The following is a 22,029-nucleotide window of genomic DNA, read 5'->3' on the forward strand; positions in this document are numbered from 1 at the left end:
TTATGAATGATAAAATAATAATTGGATAGTACGAGCACCCAAGGAAAAACTTGATCATATCCCCTTTCCAATCCATTGAGCATTTAAATGATTTGTTTAGCGATCGATTTCCGTACTATACAAAACTCTTTTTGAAATATTAGTAAAATAAGATACGTGAGAACACCTTTTATTGTCGATAAATGTTGTTAAATAAATGAGTTGAGATGAGAAGATCAGATTAATGTGAATGTAATTAATGATTTTCATGGTATTTTAATCAATAGTGAAATGAATATGAATTGTGTTGCAAGAAATAAATTTCTTAATGATATTTTCATAATTTTAATGAAATTTTATTTATGATTTTTTCCTTTCTAGACTTGTTATTTTCTAGATTTATAATTATCCTTGATTAATAAGATATGGTCGGTTATTTTATTTAATTATCAAAATATGATTCTTTTGTATTTAAAATAATTTATTTCCTAATGAACTTGATTTCCTTATTGTGTAAGACTCTAATTAAGGTTTGAAGACCTATCTATATAAGGACTACTGCACGCATATTAGAAGATGGATCAACAGAGAAAAGAGTGCAGAACAAATTGAGAGGTTGATCGAGATTTTTTTGAAGAAGTTTTACAGCCGGTCGTTGATGTATTTTTGTGCTGCCGTGCATGCATGGAGTGTTGAAAACACTGAAGACAACATGTAGTGCAAAGAGTTGGTGAAAAACGTTCTCTGGATTATCAGATTTCGGCACCCAAGATTAATACCTATTGGTTTTTCTGTTTAGTTTTTATCTATTTATTTTTAGGGTGTTAATTATTTTCTCATTTTGTTGAGAAAAATAGTTTTTTATAGACAATCACTAGTATTACTTTTGTAATCTGAATATTTTTTTCTACTGATTATTTTGCCATGAGGTACTGCACAAGTACTAGTTATTTGTGCATAATTATCTATGTGTTATTTATTGTTTAAGTTTATTTATTCAGTTCCATGTTGTCTTATAGTGTTGACAACACTGAGAGATAACACTTACTAGAAAATTTTGCAGTTATTAATTCATGTTGAGACGAAAAACCCTTTCAAATAACAAAATTCAATGTAATATAATATGTACAACATGCATTATAAAATGAGTGTGAAATCTTTGTTCAAAGATTTTATGTGTTACAAATCTAATGGAATCTATAGTTTTTTTTAAAAAAATAAAGCCGTCTGTTGTGGGCCCTTGTGGCGGGGGCTTAGGCAGACCCCTACCCGTATATTCCAATAAAAAAGAAAATACAAGAGAGAGACTAGACCAATACCTCTCTAAATCAAATACAATCTAAACAATTTTTGAACTAGTTCTAGTGTAAGGAAGACTAGTTCTATAAAGCTTACAAATGCCCAAAAGTCGACCAATAATCTAATCTGGCATAAAGATTGCCGACCCGTGGAGAATACCCATATTAGCTAACTCGTCAGCTGCCGCATTCGCTTCCTTGAAAAACATGAGCTTTGGATACCAGATAATAAACAAAATATCCTGAATATGAATGAGAGTGTGACTGAGATCCCAACAAGAATTATCTGCATTAATAATGCTCAAGGAAGTTTTGGAATCCACTTCAAGCCAAAGTGGAAAATAGTTAAACTCCTTGGAAATATTAAGACCTTTCAGAATTGCAACCAATTCAGTCCAAATAATGTTGGACTATTCATTCATTAATGTGAATGGAAATGGGCTATTATTTTACCCTACCCTCCATTTTGCATTTATTAATGTCAGTGGGATGTCAACAAAATTGGCTTGTTTCCTCCGCATTTATTTGGCCAGCTGTTGTGAAGGCGCTTTGTCCGGCTGCTGTTTGACCTTTCATTTTCAAATTGCATGCAAAATGCTTGCATGATTGAGTTGTTGCTATAAACTCTCGGCCTTGGCTTCTACTGAAAATAATTCCATTACCTCTCACTTACGATGTCACGCCCCAAGATCGGAACGCAGCATCGGCGTTGTTAACAATTTTAAATCGTAAAACAACAAGCCATGTAGTGTATAAATAGCCTTCAACCAGTCTTTTACAAATCTAGAAATGTTTTTACAATATCAAAACATGACAATAGCGGAAGCAAAACATAAAATATAATAAAACTAATCAGACTGCTAGCATTTTCATAATTTTAGACTTGATCACCAACCCCAGAATGCGTGTTTCTCATCGTCATCCAACTGCTCTTCGGTATCTGGGAAGGGAAGTAAGGTGGATGAGTGTTTTGGGAAACACTCAGCAAGAGGGGGCCAATCGTACATGCAAATGTCGAATATACATATATATGGGAGTTCGAAGGGAGCATGTTCCAACACATGTCGCAACATAAATCAAGACAAGGCAAAACTTGAAACTGAGCATCAACACATATCATGAATGAAACATAAACTTAGACATAACACTGTTATTCATCTCGTTAATCATGGCTACTGATCAGTCCCTAATTTTTACTCCTCTAAGGGGGCGAGGTCTTAAACGGTTATTATAACCCACCGCATCAGGGTCATATCATATCTTATCATGTTTTCGGAATTCCTTATCCATTTCTTAAGTCGAATTCTAACAGTGCATAACAAGGAGTTTCATGGAATAAACATGTACGAAATTCAAAGAAATATGAACCAGACGATGTACGATTGAATTTTTACAAACAAGATCATGAACATTTTTAAAAACATATGTAAATATAAGCCGTCTTACCTTAAGTGATTTGTAAGAAAATCGTGCAGAAACTGATGTTGATGGTAAGCCTCAAACGTGAGCAAAATATAACATAATGCTTGCTTTGAAACTGGGACAGAAACCTTGCTCCAACTCTGGACAGGAATCTGCTTGAACTGCTGCTATCAAACAGGTGTTGCTTCTACTATGCTTCGAAAGTGGCAGAAGGTTGGAACTCGAAAATGTGCAGAGTTTTACTCAGTTTTTGTGCTAAAAAATGGTGTGATTTCCCTTCTGAATCTGCCACTATTTATAAGTATAAAAAGTAGCTGAAGTGTAACGCCCCGTTTTTTATCTTAAATGAGTTTATTTGAGTTAATCGGAGATTGCAGAGTTCGCGAGCCGACTTGATTTTGATCAGGGTCTTTTTTGCAAAAATTGGATTTTTCAGGAACTAAAACGCAATTAATGGATTTTATATATTATCTTGTCTAGTTTGACTTGGTCCATTCTCTCCCTCTCCTTCCCTTTGCACGCATCCTCCATTGAAGACGCTCCATTGAGCTTCCAAGCTTTCTGATTTCAGTCCGAGCTCGATCCGGCCATTGGAATTTATTTCTGAAGGCAGATTAGTGATCACTGCAGTGAGAGCTCCGTTATACCGTAAGTATTTCTCCGATCAGATATGTTTTGTTTTTCGGAGGTTGTTAGAATCGATCTAGATTCTAGTATGTTGTTCTTGGCAGAGTTCTGATCGTTTATTATCTGTCGGTTTTGAATTAGAGCGACGTTCGGATTTGTTGTGATTTTTGGAAGCCATTTTTGAAAGTTTGAGTTTTGAGATTTGTTGGGATTGCCTTGTTGTTGTTGTATTAGCATTGTTATGAGATTATATCGGTATTGAACTGCTGTCTGCGTTTCCGGTTTGTTCAGTTTTTAGCCGTTATGCCGTCGGTTTGAGTTTTGGGATTTCGAACCGTTTTTGAGTTGTTGAACTTGGCTTGTAAGTTGACCATGGTTATTGATCTTTGATTTGTATCTGAACAGATTCGTTTGGAGTTTGTCAAGCCCAGGGTTAACAACATTTGTTCGTTTCAGAGATTTGGACGAATAACGGTATAGATAATTACCTTGAGCCTTGTTGTTGTTTAGATTGGTTAGACTTTGATACAATCTTTTGTTGTAGCTTCCCAGAAGTTGGAACTACTGCCTTGAAAGGTAAAAGCAGTCATCGATAGCGGGATAGCATACTCGGGACAGTTGGTTCTCGAGTTTCCCTTAAAAGCACATACTTGCATCTACACTTGTTCTAGCATGAGGAACTTGTGTCTTGTTGAATTGCTTGAGCTTTTATTATATGGCTATGTTTTATATTATGTTATGCATTCATCTTGAGCCAACTTTGATTTCAGCGGGCAGAATAGCCCTTTTTGTTTAGATGTTTGGGAACTATAATTGAGTGGCCTAGGTCGTAGTCATTTCGCCTAGTGCTAGCATACTCATTATAGTTGCTCAAAGTTTAGAGGAGTGGGATACGTGACACCACCTCGATTGGGAGAGTCGGTGAGTGGTTACGTGATCTCATCCTCGGGATCCCAAAAGCACTGCAGAAATCCCTCGTTTATCAGATTTGATATCCCGGTTTAAAGACATGCATTTCATTTCGTTGTTATTGATTTTGTTGTTGTTTTGAAAGCATGTTTGTTGTTGTATTACTTGTATGTTGCTTTTACTGAGATTATCATTCTCACCGGTTATCCGGCTGTTGCTTTGTTTTGTATGTGTACTTGGCAACATGTGGGGCAGGATCAAGTCAGAAGAGGCATGGTTAGCTTTGAGGGAATGATGTAGAAGTGAGACTCGGTTTAGAAGTCTTGTTAGCATGATAATCTAGTTTATGTTTTGAAGCATGTTAAGAACTGGAACTTGGATTGGAAGTGGTCTTGCTTGTGGTTAGAACTCTTGTATTCTGTATTCGGCTTGTAATAGCTAGCATCGATGCGTGTTCTTCACTTTTATGTATTTAAATGCTATGTTGTTGGATATATATTAGTTGGATCATGTTAGAGTTCTTTTGGTTATGTTATTGCACTTTTGGAGGCTTGTTTTGAGCCAATTCAGCAGGCCATGCGCGCCCGCGCCTCAGGTGGCGCGCCCGCGCGTCCCGCACTTCGTTTCGGAAGTTTTGGGCAGAGCTTCAGGCGCGCCCGCGCCTCGGGTGGCGCGCCCGCGCGAGGGCTTGGGCAGGACGCCATGCGCGCCCGCGCGTTCCTTTTAAAAAAAAATGCTCTTGGCTTTTAATTGCTTACTTATTGAATTACTCCTTTAATTGTTGTTTAGAACCGAGGTCTCACATGAAGGGCCTCCCATTCATGGCCAATAACTTATATTAACAGCCATCATTCTCCATTATTGTGGCTGTTACATTTCTGACTATTATATGCAACATGAATTTCGAAATTAACAACATAATCCATCAGTTTCAGCAGCCACTACTCTCCATCATTGTGACTGTTACCATTCCTTATCTTCAGTTGGTTCTTGCCCCTTTGTATTTCGAAATTCAACATCATTACAGCATCAGTTACATTTGCTTTTATATGACTGATAGAGTTACAGCTTTTGTCTTCAAGTACATGCATATAACCATGGCTTCACATTCCTCCCACCTTGGGAGAAGTTTCGTCCTCGAAACTTGGGTTGGCTTGTTCTGCAAAAAGAAATGGATACAGGTTGCGCATCTTCTCTTCCAATTCCCAAGTGGCCTTCCTCTCCGTGTGATTAGACCATTGGACCTTTACATATGGACTGGTCCTTCGCCTCAAAATTTAATCCTTAGTATCAACTATTCGAATTGGAACCTCTTCGTACTTGAGCCCCTTATTCAGATTTCCTTCAATTACAAGAGGTTCAATTTCAAGGACATGACTGGGATCTGGGATGTACTTTCTTAATTGAGAAACATGGAAAACATTGTGAATCCTTGACATATCTGGTGGTAAAGCCAGTCTATATGCCAAGGTTCCTACTTTGTCCAGAATCTCAAATGGTCCGACATATCTGGGATTCAATTTTCCAGTTTTACCAAATAGAACTACTCCTTTCATGGGTGAGATTTTTACATAGGCCTTTTCACCTACTTCAAATTCCAATGGTCGTCTCTTCATATCAGCCCAACTCTTTTGTCGATCTTGAGCAGCTTTGAGTCTTTCCTTGATGATGGTTATTTTTTCTACCGTTTCTTGAATCAGTTCAGGTCCAGTGATGGCTTTCTCCCCTACTTCATCCCAGTATAAAGGTGAGCGACACTTTCTCCCATATAAGGCTTCGTATGGTGCCATTCCAATACTGATGTGGTAACTATTGTTGTAAGCAAATTCGATTAAAGGCAAGTGTTCACTCCAATTACCACTAAAGTCTAGAGCACAAGCCCTCAGCATGTCCTCCAATATTTGGATCGTTCTCTCTGTTTGGCCATCAGTTTGAGGGTGATAGGCCGTACTGAGAGTGACCTTGGTTCCCATGACATTCTGAAAGCTTTTCCAAAATCTGGATGCAAACCTCGGGTCCCTATCTGACAAAATACTAGCAGGTACGCCATGTAATCTTACGATATTGTCCATGTATAGGGTAGCTAGTTTATCCAGGTTGTAGTTCATGCGGACCGGTAGGAAATGCGTTGTCTTTGTAAGTCTATCTACAATTACCCATATTCCGTCATGACTCTGCCTTGACTTGGGTAAGTCGACAACAAAATCCGTAGAAATGTGTTCCCACTTCCATTCTGGAATTTCCAACGGTTGGAGTAATCCTCCAGGTCGTTGATGTTCAGCTTTGACTTTCTGACAGACCTGACATCGAGACACAAACTCAGCGACATTCTTTTTCATTCCATTCCACCAAAAATTTCCTTTTAAATCTCGATACATCTTGGTGCTGTCGGGATGAACTGAAAATTTTGATTTGTGTGCTTCAGACATTACTTCATGACGAAGATTATCGATGTCGGGTACACACAATCGTCCTTTCATCCACAAAAGTCCATTTTGATCTATTTGGAGATTAGGCGTCTTTCCTTCCTTGAATTGGTCCTTAAGTTTGATTAAAGAAGGATCTTGATTCTATTTCAACTTGACTATTTCTCGAAGACATGGTTGTGCTGAGAGTGAAGCTAGAATTACTTTACCCATATTCTTCCGACTTAACGCATTAGCGACCTTGTTTGCTTTTCCAGGGTGATAGCTTATCGTCAAGTCATAATCTTTCAGTAGCTCAATCCATCTTCTCTGTCTCATATTCAACTCTTTTTGAGTAAACAAGTACTTGAGACTTTGGTGATCAGTAAATATTTCACATTTTGCCCCGTAGAGGTAGTGCCTCCAAATTTTTAGTGCAAAGACTACTGCTGCTAATTCAAGATCATGTGTGGGGTAGTTTTGCTCATACGGCTTCAGTTGTCTTGATGCATAAGCAATTATCCTTCCTTCTTGCATGATTACGCATCCCAACCCTCCTTTTGACGCATCACTGTATATGGTAAAATATTTACCTTCCGTTGGTAGAATCAACACTGGAGTGGATGCCAACTTTTCTTTCAAGGTTTGAAAGCTCTTCTCACACAATTCATCCCAGTTGAATTTAGAGTTCTTTTGTGTGAGTTTTGTGAGAGGTATAGCTATCGAGGAAAATCCTTCCACAAACTTTCGATAATAGCCAGCCAGGCCTAGAAAACTCCGAACTTCAGTTACCATTTTTGGTCTAGGCCAATCCATGACGGCTTCCACTTTCTTGGAATCCACTGACACTACTCCGTCTTTGGAAATTATATGACCCAGAAAAGTTACGCTCTTTAGCCAGAATTCGCACTTCTTAAATTTGGCGTAGAGTTCGTTTTCTCTCAATGTCTGAAGTGTGAGCCGGAGATGGTCTTTATGGTCCTCGTCACTAGGTGAATATACGAGAATGTCATCAATAAACACCACTACAAACTTGTCGAGGAACGGCTTGAATACTCTGTTTATGAGGTCCATGAATGCTGCCGGTGCATTGGTTAATCCAAAAGGCATCACCATGAACTCGTAATGTCCATACCTTGTTCAGAAAGCTGTTTTTGGAACATCTTATGTCTTGACTTTCAATTGGTGATAGCCTGACCTTAGATCGAGTTTGGAAAAGACTGTTGCTCCTTTGAGTTGGTCAAACAGATCATCAATTCTTGGAAGAGGATACTTGTTCTTGATTGTGATTTTATTGAGTTATCGATAGTCAATACACAATCTCATACTCTCATCCTTCTTCTTTACAAACAGTACCGGGGCTCTCCAAGGAGATGCACTTGGTCGTATTTGCTTTTTATCCAACAATTCTTGGAGTTGGTCTTTTAATTCTTTCAATTCTGCTGGAGTCATTCAGTATGGTGCTTTCGAGATAGGTGTAGCACCAGGTACCAGATTAATTTCAAATTCCACTTCGCGGTCGGGAATTACCCCAGGAATTTCTTCAGGGAACACATCCGGAAATTCTTGAACTACTGGAATATCTTCTAATGAAAGTGTAACTTCTTCCTTTGCCTCGCTTACCACTGCTAGGTATACTTCTTCGCCACTTTTCATAGCTTTCCAAGTTTAAGAAGCAGATAAAAGAGACTTCTACTCCTTGACTTTGCCAAGATAAATGACTTCGTCGAGATTTGCAGCTCTCAATTTGACATTCTTCATGCGGCAATCTACTAAATCATGGTTATTTGCTAGCCAATCCATTCCTAAGATGGCATCAAATTCTACCATGTTTAGTTGAATGAGTTCAGCGTGAAATACGTGTTCATTGAGGTTAATTACACAATCTCTGTGTACCCTATGTGTTTCAATTGGGTTGCTAGTGGGAGTTGCTACTCTAAAAGGTTCCACAAGTATCTCAGGAGTAAGTCTTAACTTCTTAGCAAACCTCTTAGATATAAATGAATGTGTAGCACCACAATCAAACAACACATAAGCAGAAGTTTTGTTGATTAGAATGGTACCTGCTACAATGTCATTTGCATTCTCGACCTCCTCTTGGGTTATGGCAAAAACTCGGGCATTCGGCTTGTTCTTCTTTTGTTTATTCGGAGTAGAGCTGCCTTTTGCCTCAGTTTCTTTGCCCTTATTTTCTGGACAATCTGCAATGCGGTGCCCAGTCTTCCCACATACAAAACAGGCGCCACTTGCTCTGCGGCATTCTCCGAAGTGTTTAAATCCACAGGTACTACATGGTTTGAATTCTTGATTACTTGGTTTTGAAGGAACGCTCTTGTTTGTTCCAGTAAATTGATATGGTTTCTTGAATGACTGTTTTCTTGTTGAAGATTGCCCCACAAGAGGTCTCTTGTTCGTGTTCTCGTCTTCCCTTCGCTTGATATCGGTCTCAGCTCGAATTGCAGCTCCCATTAAATCAGCGAAATTTGTGGCATGGTATACTGCTAAAGCTGTCTGAATATGACTGCTCAAACCTCTTTTGAAACTGTGCATCTTCAAGACATCATCAGCCATGATAATAGGAGCATACGTTCCAAGTGAATTGAATTTTGAAGTGTATTCAACCACTGACATATCCTGAGTCTGAGTGAAATTTTCGAACTCACTTAATTTTTGCAATCTGACTTCAGCAGGATAATACTGCTTCAGGAACACATCCTTAAATTGTCGCCACGTGATTGGACCGGCTGCAATCATAGGTGGTGAAACTGCCTCCCACCACTTGGCTGTTTTTTCTTCCAAAAATGGTGTCACGACATCTACTTTAAACTCGTCAGGAATCTCGAGTAGGCGAAGTTGAGTCTCAATATTCTTGAGCCAATTTTGGCCAACCTCAGGATCTGGATCTCCTTTAAAGGTTTGGGCTCGATTCTTTCTCAGTGACACGTAATGATACTTCACCCCTTGCACCTGTTGTACTACCTGTGGTGGTGGATTTCCATTGGCAGGCGGGTTTCCCAACCCTTGAATGGTGGTAGCCACAATGGTTGCTATGACAATCAAATCTGCTTGATTCAAGCCTAACCCTGGTGGTGGTGGTGGTGGTGGTGGTGAATTCCCTTCATTGTTGTTGTTGCGGTTTCGATAGCATGGGTTATGATTGTTGCGTACCGGCCTCTCGTCCATGTCCTACAATCGCGTAAAGTTTCTAAGATTTTGATAGATTTATGTATTAGAAGCATAACTGGACAAGTTGGACACATAGATAATCAAAAGATCATTCATTGAATCTCAAAATAACACTGAATCAAAATAACAACTGATAGTTTTTTTTTGTTGGAATTTAAAACAACAGAATTGGAAATAAGTGACGAAGAAACACAGCTGAATAGTGACTAAAGCATCCATACGAATCTAAGTCTATAACTTCTCCATCCCCCACGGCCTCGACGGGCTTTTCCTCAACCTCTATCTCTTCCGGATCCTCCTCCGGATCTTCCTCGGGTTCTTCCTCAGAATCCTCTTCTTGCAGCTGATTTACAGCCTGAAGTAGAATAGCATTATGATTATTCAATTTTGCTACTGTACCCTTCAATTTATGGACTTGAGCTTCCAGCTGCTGGATACGATGTCGCATCTGTTGATGACGCTGCCCATGTTCTGCGCAGGACTGCTGCCCCAACTGCTTCTCATGCTCCACTTGTTTAGTCAAGTGGCTAACAACACCAGACAGCTCTGCTATGGTGTCCTGTGCTGTCCTCAATCTGTCTTTCGTCTGCTTATGCTCTATCTCAGCTGCCTCCATTTTTCCTTTCGTTTTGTTACGCTCTTCTTCAGACTTAATCACTTGGTTGCGCAGAGCTTTCTCACGGAAGTGATTAAGGTCCATGTCATCACGGAGATATATGTTATCCCCCCTCACTTGCTCTAACTCATAGAAGTACTTGTTGACCCTCTTCTCCCATTCTCGCTGCTCAAGCCTAGCAAGAACAACCTTAGCGCAAAGTCGAGTAATCTTATGCTTCTGGTTATCAATAACCAGTTGCTTCATGCGAAAGATGGAATGGGCACGGGTACGAGGAAAACTGGGCGCCATTTCCTGAAAGAAAACAAATGGAAAGGTAAGGCTTAGAACAAAATATCAAAAATCAGCAATTACACAACACATGAACAGTTTGCAATAATTACAAACGAATCGGGGCTCTTCGAAAAATTTTTCCAAAAATGGAAAATTTTGAGATTTTTAGTTGAGCTGACAGTATCGATTGTGAGAATCGTGACACAATCGACGGAATTGGATTTCGAGTTTTATATAAAAAGTTATAAGCATTCTAAATCTTTCCTAAAACGGCAAAAACGCGATTTCGGAGGCCTAAACGAATTAATTCGGTCGAAATAAGAGTTACCTCATAGCAAAATGTAATTTTGCAATGACTTTGATTTGTGAGATCGTTTTGGAGGGGACTACATTGGCCTTTTGGCCTACTATGAGAAACTGCCAAAAATTTTCTAAGGAATTCCCACCCGGATTATGAACCTGGCAGCTTTGATAGCACAAAAATGTCACGCCCCGAGATCGGAACGCAGCATCGGCGTTGTTAACAATTTTAAATCGTAAAACAACAAGACATGTAGTGTATAAATAGCATTCAACCAGTCTTTTACAAATCTAAAAATGTCTTTACAATATCAAAACATGACAATAGCGGAAGCAAAACGTAAAAGATAATAAAACTAATCAGACTGCTAGCATTTCCATAATTTTAGACTTGATCACCAACCCCAGAATGCGTGTTGCTCATCGTCATCCAACTGCTCTTCGATATCTGGGAAGGGAAGTAAGGGGGATGAGTGTTTTGGGAAACACTCAGCAAGAGGGAGCCAATCGTACATGAAAATGTCGAATATACATATATATAGGAGTTCGAAGGGAGCATGTTCCAACACATGTCGCAACATAAATCAAGACAAGGCAAAACTTGAAACTGAGCATCAACACATATCATGAATGAAACATAAACTTAGACATAGCACTGTTATTCATCTCGTTAATCATGGCTACTGATCAGTCCCTAATTTTTACTCCTCTAAGGGGCGAGGCCTTAAACGGTTATTATAACCCACCGCATCAGGGTCATATCATATCTTATCATGTTTTCGGAATTCCTTATCAATTTCTTAAGTCGAATTCTAACAGTGCATAACAAGGAGTTTCATGGAATAAACATGTACGAAATTCAAAGAAATATGAACCAGACGATGTACGATTGAATTTTTACAAACAAGATCATGAACGTTTTTAAAAACATATGTAAATATAAGCCCTCTTACCTTAAGTGATTTGTAAGAAAATCGTGCAGAAACTGATGTTGATGGTAAGCCTCAAACGTGAGCAAAGTAGAACAGAATGCTTGCTTTGAAACTGGGACAGAAACCTTGCTCCAACTCTGGATAGGAATCTGCTTGAACTGCTGCTATCAAACAGGTGCTGCTTCTGCTATGCTTCGAAAGTGGCAGAAGGTTGGAACTCGAAAATGTGCAGAGTTTTACTCAGTTTTTGTGCTAAAAAATGGTGTGATTTCCTTTCTGAATCTGCCACTATTTATAGGTATAAAAAGCAGCTGAAAGACCTCCCATTCATGGCCAATAACTCATATTAACAGCCATCATTCTCCATTATTGTGGCTGTTACATTTCTGACTATCATATGCAGCATGAATTTCGAAATTAACAACATAATCCACATCAGTTTCAGCAGCCACTACTCTCCATCATTGTGACGGTTACCATTCCTTATGTTCAGTTGGTTCTTGCCCCTTTGTATTTCGAAATTCAACATCATTACACCATTAGTTACATTTGATTTTATATGACTGATAGAGTTACAGCTTTTGCCTTCAAGTACATGCATATAACGCATGCATATAACCGTGGCTTCACATACGAGCCTCTTCATCTTCGTAGACAGAGCATCTTCATCTTCGCATACAAAGCTCTTCTTTCATGTCCTGGGCTCCAACTGATGTGTGCTCTTGTTCGTGATGTCCCTGTGTTCATGCATGCTTATTTAGTGCGTTTGTAGATCTTCATCTACTACATGCTTCAGCTACTGTGTCCCTCATAACTCGTTCATAATCTCGTGATTTTAAGTTTATACGTGATATCGTGAAGGTATATATTCAGTTCGCCAAAGTAGTACCTTGGTGCCAGGTGACTACAGGGTTTTACTGTTGTATCCTGGGAAACAGGCATCCGTCTTGATCCTCCGAGCACATCCGGGAGGGGACGAATATGTTTTAAGAAAACTGTAATTTTACAGGCCTCGGTTATGTTATTCTTGATTTGAAGGAAAATTCATCTATTCTCTCGGCTTCTACAGATTATTGTTGCTTTGGTTTTATTAAGCTTTCGGATATTTTATTTCAAAAGGTGGTTTTGGTTCGTGACAAATTTTGCTACAAATATTGGAACCAATTCCGATGAATTCATGAAATTCCATAAGGGCTGCCCCAAATTATCTCTAATAATCCATCCAATGGCCGAAGAACCATCCTCTTTCGAGCAACCATTAGTATTGAGTTTGTACATTCCACCTGGAGGAGGTAACACCTCACCATTGTAATGAAGGTGGTTCGAGTACATGAAACATCAACTCCAAACAAACTAACCACGTCCTCAATCCCATTCCAATGCTCAACCTTTATTACCCCAACTTTTGATCTAGACAAGATATAATCATTCAGATTTCTTACCACCGTAGCTGTTGATCCAGAACTTCCTCGATGCTTGAAGTCAAGCCTGGCTTTCCAAAGGAATCAAAGAATAAGGAATTGAACAAGTTCACTAATGTGCCCCTTCTTGCGCCAAACATATTTAAATCTCCAGTTACCAAAATTATTAGAGTTCTGAACTAAAAAAATGTGAGAATAGTAGGCCCAAACAAAAGCAATCACAGGTCCAGAAAAGAACAGGTGTTCAAAAGATTCCTGGCTCTTGCAGCAATGACAAATCGATGCAAGTGCCAGATCCCTCGACTTAAGGATATCATCCACCGAAAGTCTCTGATAAAACCATCTCCAACAAAATATAGATGTCGAAGGCCTCATTATAAACTTATTTGTTGTTTCTAGAGATTGACGGATCTTGATTGGAGTTTCATGTTTTGACTATTATTTTGCCTACTATTATTTATTTTTAACAATTTATTTGTGTATTCCTGTTTTGATTGTCTTTCAATTACTTGATCAATAATTGAATTGTTATATTTATTTGAAATCTGGCACTTAGGAGAGGAGATTTTGAATAGGATCATAGGACAACACAACCTAGAATTTTTGTAGAGGTCGAGAGGCCTACAAGTTCCTTTGAGGTCATTGAAAGAGAACTATAATTTGTTTGATTTCTGATAGGGATATCGAAACTAGCATTAGAATAATAACATTTACTCGGCGCTCGGGAGATGCAGTAAATAACAATTAAGGGTTCTTGGCCTATAAATTGGAATAGATGATATAATCAATTGATATGATTTGCATGAATGAAAATCACGTGATATCTTGTATCTAGAACCCGTCTCAGATCGTGTACCTAAAGTCATCCTTCAAATTCTAGATTTTTTATTTTATTTTAGTTTATTGAAATTTAAAACTTTGATTTTCTAAACAAAGTTGAGATTATTTTAATTACAAGACTTGGTGTGAATATAAATTTTCAATCTTAGCGGGAACGATACTCTACTCATCATATATTAAAACTTGACACCGTGCATTTGCGGGCACAAAATTATGCAACATTCTTGCAAAAAAATCAAGTAACTGCTAATCAATTAAGGACGATCAAACGGAAAATCGAGGCAGAACAACAACAAGCTGCCATGGGAACTACAACTCTTCAACAGAAGCGTCCTAGAACTAGCAAGCGCACTATAAATGTTGACTCAAATCTAGATGATGATGTTAGTGACAATGCTCCTTTGGTTCAAGTCTTCGGTGGCTCTTCTCCTTCTCCAAGGAAGAAAACGACTCTCAAGACATCTCAACCGAAACCTAAGAGCATAAAGTTGCTATCAACTGTTCACACTCAAACCTCTCTTTTAACAGCAACCACCATAGCAGTCTCCGCATCGATGAATCTTGCTACTCAGACAGTTCCTATCCCTTAGATGACATCCAAGCCAGCTGAGAGCACTACAGTCACTATTGCACCAATCTCGGTGGCAATATCTTCTTCATCAGTCGATGCAGTCTCCATCATCAGTAATCAAATCCTTTGGGCTCAAGATCCAATTATCAACACTCCAGTTCATCCACTCAAAGGAATCACTCTCACTGAGCCCTTAGCCATAGTTTTCAACAAACCTCGACCGACGTTCAAGGAAAAGGCAAAGACATATTCATAACACCTCCAAAAGCTCTATCTGTTGGAAAAATGGAAGTCTTATTAATCATCTCCGGCATTCTCAGAGTTGTGCGTTTTAGACTTGAAGAATTTGATGAATGGATGAACTATCGCTTCAACGTTTCATATTCTCAGATTCTGCATGAGAACAAGTTGGCATACCTCTCCAGGTTAGAAGACAAAATGTTCATCATTACAGCAACTTCTCATCTTGAAACTGCTCTCAGCAGATATAAGTTGGTTAATGTCCAACTCCGCAATAGCCTCACCCGATACATTCTATTTCAACGGGAACCACATTATCAACCGATGAGCAAAACAACCAAGGATGACAGTGAAGTCATCTTGCGTCTCAAACAGTCTGTAGATGTCACTGACACCTTCTTACGGGAATATAGACTGATGCACTCCATTCCTCACCCAACCGAAGAGTACCAACGAATGTACCGTGAAGAAGTTCAGACGATGATTCCAATTTTGGATTCTCACGATAACTCAGAACCGCATGACTTCATCTTCACCTCAGAGGAACAAAACTTCATTGCAGCACAAGAAGAATGTCCTTCGACATACTTTTCTTTTGTTTCCACCTCTGAAGAACCAACGACATCATGCACTGATACTGATTCAGAACCTCTACTGATCCAACCACTTACATCAGTTGCTGATGATTCTCTTCCTGAGATTCCACTTACTTCAGTATCAGACGTTTTGAAGTTCTTAACTGACTTGGATGAAGTTCAGCCTGTATCTTCTCTTCATGAGATTCACTCTGCTGACTCCTCTCCTCAACCGACTACTGAAGAATCTTAGCCTACTAGTCCAATCAGTCCAGTTGATCAGGCGATTAGGATTGATGCATCCTTCTCATTGGATAACACAACCATAATGCCACCACTTGCTGAGCACACTACCTTATCCCCTGTTACGACTACTACCGAATATCAAGTAATCACGCTCAATGCTTCAGGCAGCGACTTTGACAAACTTGCCTCAGCTGTGTTTGATGAACCAGAATCATTGACTTATGCTCTGAAACGCATCATAGACGAACTTTACTCTACAACGCAGAGCCTTAGCAATCGCATCCAAGGACAAGAAGTTGGCATTGCAAGCTCTAGATCAACAATTAAGTCTCATCTCGACAGTCTATCTTCTGAGATTGACAGATACGTCATCGAACTAAAAAACTACAAGGAACGCAATATTCAAGTCATGGATAATGTTGCCGAACAAGTGTAACAAACTGTTCATGAGCACACCTCCGCACAAATCTCAGTTCTTCAAGCTGACTTGACTCCTCATATTGACTCTCGTATTGACTCTTTCCAAACCACCGTCGGTGCACAACATGGAGAGATCATCTCTCATCTCAACCGTGGTGATGTCAAAAAGGAAAAAGTATCCAGAAAATCAGTTGACACCGAAAGACAAAAGGCAAGATGTCTCACAACAAAGAAAATAATGATATCAGGTATATTTATCATATTCGTTAAAATTACAGTTTTCTTAAAACAGATTCGTCCCCTCTCGGATGTGCTCGGAGGATCACGATGGACGTCTGTTTCCCAGGATACAACGGGCATAACCCTGTAGTCAACTAGCACGAAGGTACTACACCGGCGAACCAAATATGTATCCGAACGATATCACATATAAGCTTTGAAATGAGCACCACCAGTTAGTTGAGTGGTGAAAACAACGAGCACATGATCTGGAACGTGCTTGCATGCAGGCAGCTGCTTGAGAACAAAGGAGAGAGCTGAATGATTATCCATCAGAAAGAATTGCTATATTTAAAGAAGGGCTGCGGGCTTTCATGATATAGGCATGAGCACATGCTGCCACCGACGTTCAAGAGTCAAATAGGCAGACACATCAAACAAATGAGCAGATGGATAATTAATGTTGATGGCCACCGAATTAATGTTGAGGGCCATTGGTGGCAATGGCACAACCTTCCATAATAAAAAAATAAAAAACCGAGCACATGGGGGACACAATTAATAAATTCCATTCACAAATTTTCCAACAATATTTGAGTGCAATATTAAATTCGTTGCACGAGAGTAAGTGTAAATGTAAATATAATATAAATTATGATCTGAACCTTGAAGTATCAAAAGGGCAAATGCGGTTTCTTTATAGTGTTGTATACTAACCTTTTTGGTTGAGAAAATGGAAGGTGTTCGACCCATTATGAATTTGTGATGAGCAAATTGTAGTTGCTGAACTTGCATAATTTATATTTGATGGAATGAGATCTGTGTGTTATGACGAACAATGAAGGATCGGAGAAGGGTTTTTTTTGTTTTTCACTACAAAAAAAATTTGGATTTAGCCACGGTTTGCTGAACTTGCATAATTTAGATTTGATGGAATGAGATCTGTGTGTTATGACGAACAATGAAGGATCGGAGAAGGGTTTTTTTGTTTTTCACTACAAAAAAAATTTGGATTTAGCCACGGAAAAAACCGTGGCTAAATCCACCGTGGCTAGTTAGCCACGGTTTTTTTAAAACCGTGGCTAATTTACCCACGATTTTTAAAAAAACCGTGGATAAATTAACCACGGTTTTTTTAAAAACCGTGGTTATAATTACCACGGTTATTAAAAAACCGTGGGTAAATTAGCCACGGTTTGGCATTAAACCGTGGCTAAGTTAGCTACGGAATTAGAAAAACCGTGATTACAATTACCACGGTTATTAAAAAATCGTGGTTAATTTAGCCACGGTTTGGCATTAAACCGTGGCTAAGTTAGCCACGGAATTAAAAAAAACCGTGGCTAAATTAGCCACGGAATTAGAAAAAACCGTGGCTAAATTAGCCACGGAATTAGAAAAAATCGTGGCTAAATTAACCACGGAAATAAAAAAAATCGTGGCTAATCTAAATTAGCCACGGAAGATCAAATGCATAAAAAGTAATGAATTGGAAGATCAAATGCATAAACAAAGAGTCCAAATCCAAATAAATATCAGGGACAGTAAAAAAAAAAAAAATTTAAAAAAAAATTATGAAATCATACTAAATATATACGCCATTGAATTAAACAAATCCACCACAATTAATCTCAATATGGTAGGGAAATGGTCATGATAACTAGACAAACAAAACAAGACAAAATAAGCTCCAATATCATCCACTAAAATGTATTAAATAAACTCATCCTAAAAATTCCAAAACGCGACAAAATGAAGAAGAAACCAACTACTACATTCTAGCTTCAATTAGAATACAAGAAAATTAACCCAACAGTAGTATCCAAAAATACATAATGCAGAAAACATGCAATGTGCTTCAAGTCGAAGGATTAAATTATACAGAAACCTTATCACCTACCGAAAAAGAGAGTTGCTGATGCTCTATCATAATTCAGATGGATGCAAAAATTTAGGAACTTCGATATAGGGGTGGAGACCAGAGTCAGTCTAAAAAAAAGAAATGTAGAGGTTAACAGCTTTCAGAAATATAAAGGTGAAGACAAAACTTAAAATGTAAGGATGTACCGAAAACTTGAAATTATAATATCGTCGAAATATACCTTGAAGTCGACCGATGGTATAACCTACAACATAAACGACATTAATACATCAATATAGTATCATAAATGAGTTGAAAATGAATAAATTCAAAGCGTTTGATACTCATTTTCGGGTATCCAGTACCTCACAAAAATGGGCAGCAACCAAGATGAATCTAAACTTGTAGCTGTTAATGACGGTTGGCGGTGGTAGCTTGCGGGAATATTTCCAAACACTGCTGAAATCAGCTAAAAAGCAGGCCTGGATCAAGCTAAAAGCCTCACAAAAATATTTTCAGCTAAATATTTAGAAGAAAGAAAAATAGATAGATAGATTACAACTAGAGATTGCAGTCAATGGAATTCATCCATATGTAATGACGCGTACATCAGTGGAAATTGTCCCACCCCGGAGACACCACAAGGGGACTCCTCACCGTATATTTTCCAGCGTCATCAACCCAAGTAACCGAACCCGCTTTCTCCCTAAAATCTTCAGAACTCCTGTATCTGATCGTTAATGAATAGCTTCGCTTCTCATATTTCTTCTGGAACACTAAAACCTTGGGGGAAATTTTCACAGTGGAACCTGCTGGTGTTTCAAGCTTCACTCTATAGGTGGCTGCCCCGTTTCCCACGTTCGTAACAGTCCTCTGGAATTTCCTTGTTAATGGAATGTCCCTTTCGTCAAAGTTATACAGAGCTATGAAGGAGGGGTAGTTCAAATCCATGGACGGGTTCGAGCAGTTGTATCCTGATCTTATGACGGTTTGCGTTTGCTCCCGAGTGAAATTCATGGCACAGACGAGGTTGGCAAAGTCTTGTGGGGTGGCATCGTAAATCAGGCCTGGATCAAGCGCACGGTTCGGATCGACGTGGCCGGCTCCCATGGCTAGTGGCGTTGCGACTTCATAATTTGCACCCGCATCTTTTATCGGTTGTTTCGTGTTATCGAGTTGACTTGCGGTGGTCATCATGGCCGATTGAATCGCGGCGGGACTCCAATCCCTGTGCACAGCTTTGAGAAGAGCCGCGATGCCGGAAATATGTGGGCAGGACGTTGATGTGCCCGAGAAAAGAGTGTAATCGCTGTCTAGAAATATTGTACGCCCAACATTTGTTGTGCCGACGTGAGGGTTATAAGCAGCCAAGATTGAAGTTCCAGGTGCCATAATGTCAGGCTTCAAGATCCCCTGAAAGGTACGAGCCGGACCTTTTGATGAGAAATCCGCCACGGCTGGAGCTGCTCTAGGCTCAGTACCCAGTATCGTTTTCTGGAAATCGATGGTCGCTCTTTGTGTTCCAGAACTGTTTGATGCGTATTTGATGAAATCTGCGGTGGCTTGACTCGGGCTGATGACTACTGCTGGATGTGGGAACCAAGAAGTTCGGAAAGCGAAGGGATCTTCTGAAATGATGATTGCTGCTGCGATATCTGTCTCGGTTAGGTGGTACATCAGCAGCGCGGTGGAAAATTCAGTAGTTTTTTGGGTTTGGTCGCATATAAGGATTGATGGGAAAGGGATTTCTGTGAAGAGAGTCGTGGAGTTGCAGGCAGATAACGTCTCGTTGTAAATGATTGGCAAGTTCCAAATAGAAGCTCTTCCAGGGAATGTGCTCCATCCTGTAATGCTTTTCCCATTCCCCAAAGTTATAATCCCTGCAAACCAACGATCCACGGTGCCAGCAGCAACCATAATAGCCCACGGGACAGACATGATAATCCCCTTCTCCCTCACGATAGTAGAGCCTACATTCCCTGCCGAGACAGACACGATAATCCCCTTCTCCCTCGCACCAAAGCCCGCTATCGCTAGAGGGTCCTCGTACACGTTATTCCTTCGGTAACTCAAGGAAATTGATAGTACATCAACACCATCCGCCACTGCTTGATCGATTCCTGCCAATGCGTCCGACTCTAAACTCCCTTCACTCCAGAGGACCTTGTAAATCGCCAATCTCGCCCGTGGGGCTACTCCTCTCGCTGTCCCGGGAGCATACCCGAAATATGACACACCTTCCACGTAATTTCCAGCGGCAATCGACGCACAATGTGTGCCGTGACCAGTATTGTCTCTTGCAGAATTCATCGTTATCGTTACTCCAGGATTCAAAGCTCGAACTCCAGCATTGAAATACTGTGCTCCGATGAGTTTCTTGTTACACAAAGATGAATTGAATTCTTCCCCTTCTTGGCATTTTCCCTTCCACCTTGCTGGAATCTCAGTCATCCCATCGTCTTTGAAACTCGGGCTTTCGGGCCAAAGGCCACTGTCGACGACACCAATGATAACATCCTTCCCGTACTCAGACTCTGGCCACAGCCCGGAAACAGTGTTGAGAGACAGGAATTTATAGGAATGTGTGGTGTCTGGCGTGACAATGCCATCTTCATAAGCCGTAAGAAATCCACGCGATTTCTTCAAAGCTTTCAATTCGTCTTTGGACACAACCGCACTGAATCCATGGAACGCATTGTCGTATGCATACAATAGCTTCGGCCCAAGTTTGTTCCCGTCCGATGATGCCAGCTGGCTCTCGGATTTCGCAGACTCGAGAATTGAAGAATACCAATAATGGTGACTGGAAAATGCCTTAGGCATTGAAGATTTGTCCATATGGACAATATACGTGGATCGTTGCGCCGCCGCAGATTGATGAGATAATAAAAGAAACCATGAGATCAAGAGAATCAGAGAAAGTGTACAAGGGAGTTCCATTCTCTTCTTGAGTGCAATGCAAACCCAATTTTATGTATTTTGTTATTTAAAAATTTTACTGTTCACCACTAAATTTTAATTTTTTTTTATGTATTTGCATTTGTTAATTTTTTTAAATAAAAAACTTTATAACATAATCATAATTATATTAATATTTTTATGTAAATAAATATTTTATTCAAAAAAATAATATAGTTATCTAAATATTATTAAATAATAATTATATATCTTGCATTGTAAATATTAAATTTTAATAATAATTTGTTTTTTAGATGAAATAATTTTTTTAAGATAAAAGATTGATAATATTTTTACCATTGTTTTAATTATTTTTATGCTATAAACTAATTTTTTTATCCAATTAAGTTTCAAATGATGACAACTAAATTTTTAATTTTCATTATATCTCCATTAAATACGATGAAAATATAATACAGAAAAATTTTAATTTAGTGGAAATATAATGAAAAAATTTAGTGGATATATAATAACATCCAATTAACGTGGATACAAATATCAATTTAAAACAATAAATTAAATATAAGGATACTTTGGACAATACATAAAATTTATTTACACAATGAACTTAAAAAAACACATTTATATTTTATGTTTACACAATAAACAAAAAAGAACATGACAACAACATTTAATTGAACAATGAGAGGCCAAAAATATTTGCAGGATAAAAAAATTATCTAACATGACAATAAATTAATAGGAAAACAATTAAGAAGAAGATACATACG

General features: G+C 38.9%; 2 protein-coding genes across 7 annotated transcripts; both read right to left on the reverse strand.

The window, feature by feature from the left end:
• Positions 1 to 2,188: 2,188 nt before the first annotated feature.
• Positions 2,189 to 21,340, reverse strand: LOC140876419 (subtilisin-like protease SBT3). Of its 6 annotated transcripts, none has more exons than XM_073280371.1 (4): positions 18,706 to 21,340; positions 18,582 to 18,605; positions 18,380 to 18,468; positions 2,189 to 2,217 (listed from the first exon to the last, which is right to left on the reverse strand). In XM_073280371.1, exon 1 carries the CDS (start codon positions 21,278 to 21,280, stop codon positions 18,950 to 18,952), a length of 2,331 nt encoding a protein of 776 aa, XP_073136472.1. In that variant the 5' UTR covers positions 21,281 to 21,340; the 3' UTR covers positions 2,189 to 2,217; positions 18,380 to 18,468; positions 18,582 to 18,605; positions 18,706 to 18,949. The 6 variants fall into 6 exon arrangements, with proteins under 6 accessions (XP_073136472.1, XP_073136469.1, XP_073136471.1 ...); XM_073280368.1 differs by lacking the exon at positions 2,189 to 2,217 and adding an exon at positions 10,399 to 10,736; XM_073280370.1 differs by lacking the exon at positions 2,189 to 2,217 and adding an exon at positions 11,282 to 11,463.
• LOC140865772 (uncharacterized) lies at positions 8,333 to 9,823 on the reverse strand. The gene has a single exon (XM_073270542.1). It carries the CDS (start codon positions 9,821 to 9,823, stop codon positions 8,333 to 8,335), a length of 1,491 nt encoding a protein of 496 aa, XP_073126643.1.
• Positions 21,341 to 22,029: the final 689 nt, after the last annotated feature.

The sequence above is a fragment of the Henckelia pumila genome, chromosome 1 (genome assembly GCF_033568475.1).
Source record: "Henckelia pumila isolate YLH828 chromosome 1, ASM3356847v2, whole genome shotgun sequence".
NCBI classification, from domain to species: domain Eukaryota; kingdom Viridiplantae; phylum Streptophyta; class Magnoliopsida; order Lamiales; family Gesneriaceae; genus Henckelia; species Henckelia pumila.